Raw genomic sequence first — 14,445 nt, forward strand, 5'->3', positions numbered from 1 at the left:
GGAAACGCACTGCTAAAAGTCAAGTCAGCTGGGGAAGGTCTTTCAATATAACCCTTTTCCTCTCCTTAAAAAGACCCTGGAGATGGAACTGGAGAGAGAGCTCATCAGTTGCTCACACTTGCTGATCTTGCAGAGGACCCAGGTTCCAGCTCAGGGCTGAGCCCTCACATGGCCACTAACAACTGTAACTCCAGTTCTAGGGGATCCTGTGCCCTCTTCTGGCCTCTACTGGCATTGCATGGTGCACTTACATGGCAGGCAAAACACTCATTCACATAAAAACACACACACGCGCAGACACACACACACGCGCGCACACACACAAAATAAAAATATTTTTAAAATTTGCTTTTGGAATTTCAGGCTGGACATTATGTAGACCAGGCTGGCCTGCCCTAAACTCACAAAGACTTGCCTGCCTCTAGAACACTGGGATTAAAGGTGCATGCGTTGTGCCCGGTTCTTTAAGCAATTACAAAAATAAACTGGAGGGGACTTAATCAGTTTTTAGGTTTATTTATTTATTTATATGTATGTGGGTACACTGCTGCTGTCTTCAGACACATCAGAAAAGGGCATCGGAGCCCATCACAGATGGTTGTGAGCCACCATGTAGTTGCTGGGATTTGAACTCAGGACCTCTGGAAGAGCGGTCAGCGCTCTAACCACTGAGCCGTCTCTCCAGCCCTTAATCAGTTTTTCAGAATAATTTCTAGCTTTGTGTGGCTGCCCATACTTTTTTCTCTCTCTTTTTTTTTTTTTTTTTTTGGTTCTTTTTTTCGGATCTGGGGACCGAACCCAGGGCCTTGCGCTTCCTAGGCAAGCGCTCTACCACTGAGCTAAATCCCCAACCCCCATACTTTTTTCTCTTAAAGGTTTACTTTTTATGTTTATGAGGGTTTTGCCTGCATTTATTATGAGTGTGCGTTGTGTGTGTGCAACGCCTGTGGAGGACGAAAGCTTATCACCTGGAAATGGAGTTTCAGTTAGTCGTTAGCCTGGTACCAGGTGGGCACTGGGAAGTTTACCCAGACCCCCTCTGCTTGGTTGTTTTTGTTTTTTGAGACAAGGCTTCTCTGTGTAACAGCCTTGGCTGTCCTGGAAGTTGCTCTCAAGACCAGGCTGGATTAAAGACATATGTCTGGCTTGACAAGTGCTCTTAACTGCTCAATTATTTCTCCCGCCCCAGTCCCATGCCACTCCAGGGAGACAGAGGCAGGAAGATCTCTGCACATTGGAGGCCAGCCTGGTCTACATATTGAGTTCTAGGCTAGCCAAGGCTACACAATAAGATCCTGTCTAAAACAAAAGGAATAATTTTTATCATTTATGTCACGAGGCCGGGTGATCGTGGTGCAGGCCTTGAGTTCCGAGCACTTGGGAAACAGAGGCGAGCGAATCTCGGAGTTCGAGGCCAGCCTGGTCTACAGAGTGAGGTCCAGGACAGCCAGGGTTATACTGAGAAATCCTGTCTTGGAAAAACAAACAAACAAACAAACCCAGCAACAAAAACCCCACAAAGGAAAAAGTCACATTTATGTCATGCTGTATTTCTTACGAAGTGGTTTGTCCACAGTTCCTCGGTTAATCGGTGAGGTTGTAATCACAACCTGACCAGCTAGGGCTGAAAGGCAAACAGCTGGCAGGAGCGGTAGCTGTGCTCATGATAGACATGCTTTACCTTTGGGAATGAGGAGGTGCTTTGCCTGGGATCCCAATGTTATTTTACACGGTTCCTTCTGCCTGAACACCAGCAGTGTCTGCCACAGCCCCACCAGCAGTTAAAATTGCCTCTTAATAAACAAGGTTTTCTTTCTTTCTTTCTTTCTTTCTTTCTTTCTTTTTTTTTTTAACAGATCTTGCCTCAAGCTTATTTGTAAAAACAGCACAGGACACTGGTCGTCTGCAAATAGTGTGTAGGTAGGTGTGTCGCACCAGTCCGTCTGTCTTCACACTGGCAGGAGCCTTTTCTATGGGGCCTTCACAGGGGCCAGGGCACCCTTGGGAGCCTGGGCTGGAGCTTTGGCCTCTGCCTTGGTTTGAGCCTTGGGCTTTGGTTGGCAGAGCCTCCCACCCTCGTCCATGTAGCTTCCCAAGTCTGGGGTGAGTGACGAAGGCCAGACGGCTGAGTTTGCGGCTGGGGGCCTTTGGCACCTTGGGCTTGACGGCCTGAGGCTTCACAAGGGCCTTGATGGCCTCTGCGCATGCACTCACGGCCTTGGCATTGTCGGCCTGCATCTTCCTCAGGCCTTTCTTCTTGTGCTTCTTGGCAAAGCGCATGTTCCTCAGGAACTTGGGGTCAACCCCCTTAAGAGATTTGTATCTTTGTGACTGGGGTTTCTTGATGCCATTCCTGTGCCATTCGCAGGACTGGTTGTGTGTGGTGTGGTTTTTGGACTTGGCCATGTCTACATGGTAACCCGCAGCTCCCACAGCCTAAACAGGTCTTTCTTACAGTTGTCCCCACAAACCTGCCCTCCAGGTCACCTGCTAGAGCAGTGGTTCTCAATCTGTGGGTCTCTATCCCTTTGGTTAACCTCTATCTCCAATAATGTCCCCTTATCCATAACAGTAACAAAGTTACAGTTATAAAGCTGTAATGAAATAATCTTATGGTTGGGGGTCACAACATGAGGAACTGTATTAAAGGGTCGTATTAAAGGGTGCTCTTGAACATCTATTCTGTCATTTTAGTATCACAGAAAACCATCTAAGGGCTGATATGGCACTGGGGAATGGGTTTGTGCACTGTGTATTTCAGGTGCTGACTTCTACACCCAGACACCTCTTTGCAGTCCGGATGATGGCATGGTCATCTCAATGTTATGTAAAAATTGTTTCTCATCACCTTTGATTGGCTAATAAAGAGCTGGTCAGCCAATTAGCTGGGCACGAGAAGAGAATAGAGCAGGACTTTGGATCATAGTTGGGGGTCTAAAAGAGGAGGAGAGAGGGAGGCCAAGAGAGGATGTGGGTTAAGAGGGAGAGATGGGTGGAGGAGGGAGAGGAGGAGAAAGAAGAAAGAATGAGAGGATTCACCATGAGGTTGCCATGAGAGAGCAGCCATGAGGACACCTGTGGACAAGAGGAAGAAGAGAGCTGTCCACCTGTCTCAGAGCTGGAGGTGGAGGTCCGCAGACGCTCAGCTTCTCATACAGGTGCGGAATACAAACTCTGGCCCTGATTGCTCAGCAAGAGCTATTAACCACTGAGCCATCTCTTCAGCCCTTAGTAGGCTAAAAAGTGTTTCTTCCTTCTCTAACTGGAGGCAGAGACTGGCTTTAATAAAACCACATCGTGCTGGGCACACCTTTAATAATCCTAGTACTCAGAAGGAAGAGGAAGGCACTATGAGTTCAAGGCCAGCCTGGTCTACAAATTGAGTCCAGGAAAGCCAGGGCTCTGTTATACTGAGAGAAACTTTATCTTGAAAAACAAACAAACAAACAAAAAAGCAAAATAAAATTACATGTCAGAAAGGTCTATATGTAAGGCACAATGTCAGATATTTATTCTAAGAAAATATTAAGTATCATTGCTCCTTAAAAAGAAGAGAGAAAAAATCAGGAGTCTTCTAAGTCTTCTAGAGGGCTCTGCTCAGAACCAGCTAGAGCGGAGGATGGCTCTGTCCCCTAGCAACATAAGCCATGACCTCAGCCCACGTGGTGAGCATGCTCTTTGCTCTCCAGTTGACTTTTTGGAGACAGGACCATGTTCAGTTGCCCAGGCTAGCTCTGAACTCATTCTACAGCCAAAGATGGCCTTGAACTCAGGATCCTGAGTGTTGAGATCATAGGCACAGGGTTGCTTACACCCGCGGGCAGTCCCTTCAGAGAGACCACACTGGAGCGCTTGCATTGCAGCGGAGGATTTAAGGCGGCCGCGGCTATTGCTCATGGACCAAGTGCAAGACTGCTCCTCAGAACCGAAGAATACATCCTCTAGGAATCACAGACCAAGGCTACACACTGGTTTTCCATTTCCGAAAATCACCCTTTAAATTCCCAGTTCTGTATTTTCATTTAGCAAAGACACTATAGAAAATGAATCATCATATCCTCTCAAAAGGAAGAAAACGAATCAGTTCTTCACAAGAGTCTTTCCTTTTTTTTGGTATCTTAAATGTCGATGATCACAAACACTTCTGGCTTCTCTTCATTGTAGACTTGCATTGCTGAGTATGTTATTGCTTTGACCTCAGTTCCCTAAAATTACAGTGACGGGGAAAAGAAACTGGAATTAGAATCTTTATCTCTAGCCGGAGCTGGCAGAAAGTCAGACTGTAATTATGAAACAAGAAACCGGCGGTTATCAAGTCAGTGCTGTAGCATGTGCTGTGACGTGACCACAGGGAGCACAGCAGAAAGAGCACGGGCTTGGAGCAGGTGCTGATGCAGGCCCAGGGCCAGCTGCTCAGGGAAACGCCGGACCTGGCTGGGCATGGGTTTGTGTATTTATAAACTGAGTCGGGTCAGACAACACAAGCTTCTCCAGGGGCCCAGGGCCTTCTGTCTTTCTCCACTTCCTTCCGTCCTGACCTTGCCCCAGCCCTCAGCTCATTCTTTGGGATTCTTCTCTTCGCAGGTCCAGCTGGAGAGTGAGTTTCCCAGGCCCAAGCTCTCCCAGGATTCTGATACACGATATTACCCCACCCCTGCCCCAGTTTAGAACAAAAGGATTAGATGTCCTTTTAAGTTCCTTCCAACTCTAAAGAGAATCTGTAATAATTCTGAGGCCATAAAATATGCCAGGTCACAGTGAATGGCACCTGCTGGCTCTAATGCACAACATGTGATGAGGACACAGGACGGGTGACTGAGGCCACTGTCTTCCCCCTGCTATTATCATGTAGTCGCTTTCTACCGCAGGCACACTGTCTCTGAAGGCACCACCGTGTGTGCCCATCCACATCTCTAGTGGATGTTTACCGACAGTGAGCTGCACGGGCAGCTCTTCTCCCTGAAAGGACAATCCACACTCCCTCCGCGGGCATCTCCCCTCCACCCTCACACAGACTACATGCAGGCAAAACACCAATGCACATAAAATAAAAATGAATGAATTGTAAACGAACAAAACCCCCTGTTACTTTCACCTATGCAAATGAAATGCTTTCAGTGGCTAAATGTGTGAACATCCGTACGTACCTGAGGGTGCTTAGACAGTGAAAATTCTTCTCCCCACCTTGAGAAGGAAAGTAAAAAACATGGTTATTTAAACAATTTTCTATTTTTATTTTATTCTGTACATTATAGAGTAAGGCTTCTAAGTGTGGTCTAAACCGGGGGCCCTGGAGATGTGGGCAGGGGCAGGCATGAACTGCGTGGGTCTAATGGAGGAGAAGGCGCGTCATTTCAGACTGCTATGCTTGAAATGCTGTGAGCAAACTGGGATCGAGCTCAGCACAGTGGCACACATTGAATCCCAGCACTGGGAGGCAGATGGCTCCTAGAGTGTAAGGACAGCCAGGGCAACAGAGCGAATTCAGGACAGCCAGGGCTACCCAGAGAAATCCTGACTTGAAAAGCCAAAACAAACAAACAAACAAATAAACAAACAAACTGAATCATCTAGTTGAGTGCAGCTACTAATTATAAATACATTTTTTTCATCATAAAAATAATTGAGGGGCTGGAGAGATGGCTCAGTGGTTAAGAGCACTGCCTGCTCTTCCAGAGGTCCTGAGTTCCAATCCCAGTAACCACATGGTGGCTCACAACCATCTGTAATGGGATCTGATGCCCTCTTCTGGTGTGTCTGAAGACAAGAGAGAATGTACTCATAAACATAAAACAAATAAATATATTTTTTAAAAATGAGGGCTGGAGGGTTGGGGATTTAGCTCAGTGGTAGGCGCTTGCCTAGGGAAGCGCAAGGCCCTGGGTTGGTCCCCAGCTCTGAAAAAAAAAGAAAAAAAAAAAAAAAAAAAAAATGAGGGCTGGAGTGATGGTGGCTCAGCGGTTAGGAGCACTGGCTGCTCTTCTAGAGGACCTAGGTTCAATCACCAGCACCCACATGGTGGCTCACAACTGTCTGTTACCCTAGTTACGGTAGCCCTGACACCCTCAGCAGGCACTAGGCATGCATGTGGAACACACACATACAAGCAAATACCCATACACATACATTTTTTTTCCAAGACAGGGTTTCTCTGTGGAGCCCTGGCTGTGCTGGAACTCTCTCTGTAGACCAGGCTAGCCTCAAACTCAGAGATCCTCCTGCCTCTGCCTCCTGAGTGCTGGGATTAAAGGTTGTGCACCACAACTTCCTGAATTAAAATAAATTTTTTAAAATTGGGAATCAAGCTTGCGAATCCAGAAAGAAATTTATTTCCGCAAGCTTCTGAGTCTCTAAAGCTCAGTTAGCTCATACTCCTAGGGGTCTCTACAGGTCAGCCTACCAAGGCTAACCGTCTGCAACGCTCCCCTGGCTCACCATTTATATATGTCATATATAATATATATGTATAAATTTATATATATTTAATTTTAATGTCTTTTGTGACTTGCTACTTAGCTAGTTTGAATACTTACCCAATGGATCGTAACTTGAAATTTTTTTGGTCAATATTAAGTACTTTCACTTCCTAAAGAGGAAAAAAATGTTACTTATCTTATTTTAAAAATACTTTTGGGACAAGGTCTTATATTACGTGTTAGCCTCAAGATATAGCCAAGGAAAAGTATGCATCATGGGCCCTTCTGCCCTCATCTTTGTGGTGGCAGGGTCACAGGCACGTGCCACGGTGCTTGGCTTTATGGAGTGCTGGGGATTGAAACCAGGGCTTCCGGAATGCCAAGTCAGCATTCTTCCAAGAGAGCTACAAGCACAGTACAGAAGTCATTACTTTCAACAAAACCAAACACAGGGGTTGGGGATTTGGCTCAGAGGTAGAGCACTTGCCTAGCAAAGCGCAAGGCCCTGGGTTGGTCCCCAGCTCCTAAAAAAAAAAAAAAAAAAAAAAAAAAAAACCAAACACAGAAGCAACACATGGGCAATCGTGGCCCATGCTTTAATCCTAGCACTCAGGAAGCAGAGGCAGGCAGAGCTCTAAGTTCAAGGCCAGCCTGGTCTCCAAAATAGTTCTAGGACAACCAGGGCTACACAGAGAAACTCTGTCTGGGGTGGAGTGGGGTGGGATCCATCTATAACACAATACTGTCCTGGTCAAGTCTGTAGTGACCCAATGGATACTTGGGATGGAGCTGACAAATGAGAGACTGGAGGATTTGGGGAAACACGAAAGGAATGTATGTCAGGTGCTGGAGACGAGTCCTAGAGGTCGGCAGCAGCAAACAATTTGCAACTGGCTTTTTTCTCTGTTTGTTTGCATCAAGAAGTCTAAAATCATCAATTGTTGAACTTAGGGCAAAGTGACAGAGGCACTAAACTTCAAAGGCAACAACTAGACATGTGGACATGAACACAACTCACAGGTACACTGCCCCGCCTCCCCACTGCCACTGCCCCGCCTCCCCACTGCCCAGCCTCCCCACTGCCCCTCCTCCCCACTGCCCAGCCTCCCCACTGCCCCGCCTCCACACTGCCTGGCCTCCCTACTGCCTGGCCTCCCACACTGCCACTGCCCTGCCTCCACCCACCCCCTTTTTTTTTTTTTTTTTGGCAACTGGGCTGGACTGGGAACTCAGAGTTCCTCATGCCTCTGCTTCCCGAGTGGTATAATAAATAGCGTGCCCATCATGCTGGCTCAATAAATATTCTCTCCAGCTCTTAGTGATATCCAACATTTCACAGCCAGAGATGTAAGTAAGAGAGAGAGAGAGAGACAGAGAGAAAGAGAGGAAGAGAGAGAGAGAGAGACAGACAGACAGACAGACAGACAGACAGACAGACAGACAGACAGAGAACAAACCTAGTCTAACAGGTTAATCAATCAATAAGGACCTACACGGAGCTGGAGAAACTGCTCAGCAGTTAACAGCACTGGCTGCTCTTGCAGAGGACCCAGAATTGATTCCCAGCACAACTGTTTGTGAGTCTGGTAGCAGGGGCATGATGCCCTCTTCTGGCCTTTATCGGCACTGCATGCACTTGGTGCACAGATATGCATACAGGCAAAACAACTATAAACTAAAAAGAAAACATTTGGCTTTTCCACGTGTGGGAGCTTGTAAATAAAGAGTGTGGGGGTTGGGGATTTAGCTCAGTGGTATAGCGCTTGCCTAGGAAGCGCAAGGCCCTGGGTTCGGTCCCCAGCTCCGAAAAAAAGAACCAAAAAAAAAAAAAAAAAGAGTGTGAATGTAAAAAACAAAATCTATTAAAAACCCTGGAATTTATATAATTCAACATTACCTCGCATATCTCGATGGACTGGTTTTGGATCCCATGCCTTACCTTTTTAAAATGTGAACTAACAGTCTACTTGCTCAGGAAAAAACCCAAGAAAACCCTGTGCTTACCCGGGGTATGAAGTATTCATCGGCACTGAACCTGTAAAGCCACTCGTCCAAAAAGTGAAACAGCAGAGACTGCAAGTCGTCTCCTACACAGGGTCAAAGGGACCAGGACAGCTGATGTTAGCAACGTTCATGATCCACTGCGGGCCACTCTACACTCAGATCGTGCAGAACAACGTACTCTCCTGCCTTAACTTTTCCTTGAGAATAGAGCACTTACCTTGGGTTTCCACTTCCACTGTTTGGAGGGGCTCCACAGTCCCAGTGTCTGTCATGTAACCAAACATGGCCATGGCGCATTGTTCAAATGCTTCCTCCAGGGTGTCTCCCCATGCATGTAACCTAAAGTTAAAGAGTTTAAATTGAACCAATAAAAGAGGCCTTGCACACACACAACTACAAGACAGAAAAATCCCACAGCGAAGCAAAAGAAAATCAGTTTCACGAATATAAACTAAATGCCTAATTTAACCATGCCCAAATTGGATGTTTTTAAACCATCATTTCAAATTTAAAACAACCACATAAAAGGAGAAAAACAGAAATACACTCGGGCCAGAAGGTGAAGATACTTGCCATCAAGCCTGACACTGTGGTGGGAGGAAAGAACTGACTTCTGACCTCTGCCCATACACTGTGACACTCATGTCTTACACACCCAGCCCACGAAATAAAATGTAAGTATATGCTGGGGGCACACTTTTAATCTCAACACTCAGGAGGCAGAGGAAGGTGTACCTCTATGAGTTTCCGGCTAGCCTGGTCTATAGAACAAATTCCAGGCCAGCAGGGCTACACAGTAAGATCCTATCTCAAAAAAGAAAAGATGGGGAGCTGGGGGGCTGGAAAGATGACTCAGTGTTTAAGGGCACTGACTGCTCTTCCAGAGGTCCCGAGTTCAAATCCCAGCTCCTACATAGCGGCTCACAACCATCTGTAGAATGAGATCTAATGCCATCTTCTGGTGTGTCTGAAGAGCAACAGTATACAGTGTACTTACAAACAAACAAACAAACAAACAATAAATATATAAGAAAAGATAGGGGCTGGAGAGATGGCTTAGTGACTAAGTGTATCGGGTCCTAGCCCCAGCACCCACATGGTGGCTTATATCCATTTATAACTCCAGTCACACCTGATAACCTCTTCTGATCCTTTGGGGTCCAGGTACATACATGGTACACATACATACACACAGGCAAAACGTCCACATGCACAAGAAAATCAGATAAATCTTAAACATAGTTAAATTTTTTATTAAAAAAATTAAAGCATTCATTCTAAAGACATTTTCAAGAACGACTCTTGCTATACTCACTGGACATCAGCCGTATGATCCAAATCTGAGGGAGAGAGGGGAAAATATGTGTAAATCACTGAACTTGACTCCAAGTCCTACAGAAATAACACTAGAGAACTGACGGCAGCAGACAGAAAGAGCTCTACTCACCTGCCACTCACTAAGAACATCATCCTAGCTGGCTCGCACCATAATCCTAGTACTTAAGTGGCTAAGGCAGGTAGAGCATAGATTCCAGCCCAGCCTAGGCTACTAAGACAACCTGGATACACAGTAACAACCCATATTCATTCACTCATTCATTCATTCCTGAGTCAGGGTTTCTCTGTGCAGTCCTGGATGTCCTGGAACTCACTCTGTGCATCAGGCTAGACTTAAACTCAGAGATCTACCTGCCTCTGCCTCACAAGTGCTGGGATTGAAGAAGTGTGCTGTCATGGCCCAGTGATATTACTCCATCTCTGAGGGGGATAGCAAGGGGATGGCTCAGTGGCTAAAACTTGTACTGGACCACATAGTGGAAAGAGAAAATTGACTCCCTTGACTTCTATATGTATACTGTGGTATATATATATATTATATATATATATATAATATACATATATATACACATATATATACACACACACACACATATATATATATACTCATCCCCCTTCTTACACACACACACACACACACACAGCTTAGTAGGTAAAAGTACATGCTGTGCAAGGCAATATGACATTGAGAACCCATGTTAACATCACACACAACAGCACAAACATCTACTATCCTAGTACACTTATTATAAACTGGAGGAGGAAACAAGAATCCATAGACTGGTAGTTCTCAACCCGTTGAACAATAACTTGTGGAAAGTACCAAGGCAGGAGGATTTCTGTGTTTTGTTTCATTTTGCTTTGGTTTTAGACACAGGGTCTCCCTGTGCACTCCAGGCTGGTCTGGTCCTCCTGCCCCAAGTGCTAGGGTTACAAATGCCCAGCTCCTTCTAGGTATCCTAAAACATCTAAGTTGTGCGCACCAATGGTTCCCTGCAGTCCCAGCTGGAGTTTGAAGCTGGATAATCACTTGAGCCCAGTTCAAGGCTGCCCTGGGTGACACAGCCAAGTTGATGCTTGTCAGCTGTCTTACATATTGGCCTTTCGGTAAACATTTCCTATCATCAGTTACTTTTCCTGACTAACTAGCCCAATTCTGAACACAAAATAGTTTAGGAAGGCCAATTCCACAGGCTGTGCACTGAGTGTTCCCACAGGACAGACAGACCTCAACAGCTCTACTGCGTGCCCCACTGCGACTGTCAGCGCCTCCTTTTCTGTCTGTCCTTTGCCTAGTCCACGGTTTATGTCAATTCTTTCCACCTGTTTTGCTATGGGCTGGGGTCTAACGCTGTAGTCCTGGCTGGCCTGGAATTCACTATGTAGACTAGCCTGGAATGGATTCTCTTGCCTCTGTCTCCAGAGTTCGAGGGTTAAGGATGTGGGCCACAGCAACCAGCAATTCTTCCCACAGCAGGGATTCTCAGAGGCCATGCCCAGCGGGCTAGGGATATGGCTCAGTGGTAGAGTACTTGCCTAACGTGTGCTATATTCTGGATGTTATATTGAGCATGAGACAGAAGTAAAGCAAAGAGAATGAAAGAATGGAGAGACAGACAGGCAGATAGACACCTGGAGTCCATACAGAACAGTAAAGCTGGTAGAGCTGTTGTGCAACGAAGGTTTGCTGTAGACTCAGGCAGGAGGAACACAAGTTTGAGGATAGTGTAGTATATGTATTGAGCTCAAGTACTGAGGTACACAGAGCGCCATGTTTCAAAGTACTTCGGACCCCAATGAAACTAATTTTAAAAGGGGAAGGGAGCTGGGGATGGAGGTCACTGGCAGCGTTTAACTTGCTACAACAAAATAAATAACTGATATAAGCATTATCATAAATCTGCAGAACTTAGTATGTAACAGCTGCATAAAAACACTGTATTTAACCAAACTCTAGCATGGCCTCTAGTAGCATAAGGCCACATCTTTAGGATGGAGCGAAGTCTTAGTTAAAATGCTTGCCTGGGGAAAGCCTAACAAAGGCTGTAGGAGTCTCTCTGTTCTAGCCAACACTTGATAAGAGGCTCTGAATCTCCCTATTTTACAGCAAGAACCAAAAATGCCTTACAATTGTGAATATGTATCCCTTCCAGCTCGGAACAATCTTCCCTAAAGACCTGGTTCTTTGAAATGTTATCATCCCCACAACCGGGGCCTCTTGTCCCCAGTCTGTGGGAGGCTAGAACTCAAGCTTCGAAAACTGCCAGGAAGCAGGCATAACTGGCCTTGGCCTTGTCGCATCTACAGCGACTACAATGACTAACCCTTTGTGCTCGGTCCCCTCCTCTGACTGTAGGAGACTTTGCTCTGTCCTCCCTCATTCTCCCAGAACAGTCTCTGTGTGAACTGGAACGCCTCTCAGCTCTTACAGCACCCATAGTTAACCACACTCCGACTTGTGTCTGCCTGTGTTACCTTAGCAGGGGGTAAAAGACCTAGACACAAAGAACCAAGAGCGTGAGTCCACTCACTGGAATCTCTAACACAGAAAATTATATCCTTGAAATCCGAAATATAACAATGGTGGCTTCAGGGATAAGAGGCTGGAAAGGAACTGAGGGAACTTTCTGAGATGACAGAACTGATCTATCTGGAAACTAGGGCAGCTTATACAGGTATATCTGCTAAGCAGCAGTAATAATCTGCACCAGGTGAGGTGCCTCATGTCCTTGATTCCAGCACCAGGGAATCACCTAGTGAGTTCCAGGCCAGCGAGGGTTAGAGTGAAATCCTCTCACAAAAAAAAGAAAAGTACTTAACACTTTACTGAAGGATATGTAAATTATACTCAATTCTTTAAAATTTTTTAAAAAGATGATACATTGCTATATAGGATGGTTCTCCAAGTTTTTCATCTCAGGAACCCTACACTTGAAGACTACTCTAGGGGGCTGGAGAGATGGCTCAGCAGTTAAAAGCACTGACTGCTCTTTCAGACGTCCTGGGTTCAATCCCCAGCAACCACATGGTGTCTCACAACCATCTGTAATGAGATCTGATGCTCTCTTCTGGTGTGTGACAGTGTCATATACATTAAATAATAAATAAATAAACCTTAAAAAAAAAAAAAAGACTACTGTAGGCCTGAAGTTATAGCTCAGCAGTTGACTACTGGTCTAGAGTGTCCATTAAAGTCATAAGAGATTTTGGGGTTGGGGATTTGGCTCAGTGGTAGAGCGCTTGCCTAGCAACCACAAGGCCCTGGGTTCGGTCCCCAGCTCCGAAAAAAAGAAAAAAAAAAAAGTCATAAGAGATTTCTTTGTTTCTCAAACAGGGTTACTCTGTACCCCTGTTGTCCTGAAACTATGTGGTCCAGGCTGGCCTCGAACTCAATACATCCTCCTGCCTCTGACTCCAGAATGCTGTGATTAGAAGTAAGAAGCTGACGCAAGAACTTTATAAAAGGAAAACCCAACAATTTCAAAATATTCATTTAAAAATAACAACCCCGGGGTTGGGGATTTAGCTCAGTGGTAGAGCACTTGCCTAGGAAGCGCAAGGCCCTGGGTTCGGTCCCCAGCTCCGAAAAAAAGAACCCCCCCCCAAAAAAAATAACAACCCCAATTTAACATAAATTAAATTTTTATGAAAAACTAAATGGTCAAAAATTTAGTGTTTTTATATTTCAAGAAATTTTAACGTGAGGTAAAAGTTTCAGTACATAATAAAATACAGCCTTGGGCTGCGAACACACCCATACACACGTACTCACGCAGAGAAAAAGGTATCTCTCGATTACTCTAACATGCTCACACTATTCCACTACTGGGAAAACTCGAGGATAACCCAGAAAATACTTAAGAATACAACTAGACCACAAGTATAATTTATAATGGTAAATGCTAGATAAGCGCTACACCACTGAACTATACCCGCAAAGTTAAGTGTGATTCAGGCACACGAGGACTTTTAGGAGAATGTTTGGGGCGGGTAGGGCCTCAGGTTTCTTCATTCTCTAGTATGGCGATCTTTTTCTTCACTTTCCCCCTAAATTAGGTACAATGAGGGGCACACTGTGATTATGCCAGAGCACCTGTGGGGCAAAGAAATGGGTGAGGCAGGAAGCTGCAGGTAGGCAGCCGAGGTTGTCCAAATGTCACAGATGTGAGCCACCTACTCACATTCATACTTTCGATTGACTGGAGGATACTTGTCCTTGATCGCCTTCTGCTCCTCCGTCAAATTGTAATCTCTAACATCTTCCTCTTCTTGAGCCATGATTGCAGATTTGGAACTCTACTTCCGCCCTTCATCAGCCAGACTTCGGCCCTGCGCCATAACTTCCGCTCTACACCCCACCCCTTGGCAGCTGGTCTAAAAGGACCAGGACTCCATTCTGGGAGCTCGCGGAAGGATATTGCCGCTTGCGACTTCCAGTCTAGGTCCTCCCGCTTTTATAGCATGTTTTAGAGAGCGGCACCCTATTTCCACACTCACTGCGACTAGTTTTCTCAAAGCTGAGGGAGTAAGCTAAATTAGGCACCTGTAAGTCTAGACAGTGATGCGTTTTCTCCTCGTCTGGCCTTCGGGGTTGCTAACCAGACCCGGAAACACTTCAATTTCTTTTTTTCTACCCTGAAGGTGTTGTTAGCATAACGGCCCTCTTAGGAGCTGGCTGCGCATGAGC

General features: G+C 45.7%; 1 protein-coding gene across 1 annotated transcript; it reads right to left on the reverse strand.

The window, feature by feature from the left end:
- Window positions 1–3,285: 3,285 nt before the first annotated feature.
- Window positions 3,286–14,367, reverse strand: Zbtb8os (zinc finger and BTB domain containing 8 opposite strand). Its single transcript, XM_032897196.1, has 7 exons — window positions 13,940–14,367; window positions 9,736–9,760; window positions 8,638–8,759; window positions 8,421–8,503; window positions 6,534–6,586; window positions 5,148–5,184; window positions 3,286–4,205 (listed from the first exon to the last, which is right to left on the reverse strand). Exons 1-7 carry the CDS (start codon window positions 14,034–14,036, stop codon window positions 4,119–4,121), a joined length of 504 nt encoding a protein of 167 aa, XP_032753087.1. The 5' UTR covers window positions 14,037–14,367; the 3' UTR covers window positions 3,286–4,118.
- Between the last annotated feature and the right edge of the window lie 78 nt (window positions 14,368–14,445).

The sequence above is a fragment of the Rattus rattus genome, chromosome 1 (genome assembly GCF_011064425.1).
Source record: "Rattus rattus isolate New Zealand chromosome 1, Rrattus_CSIRO_v1, whole genome shotgun sequence".
Lineage (NCBI taxonomy): Eukaryota > Metazoa > Chordata > Mammalia > Rodentia > Muridae > Rattus > Rattus rattus.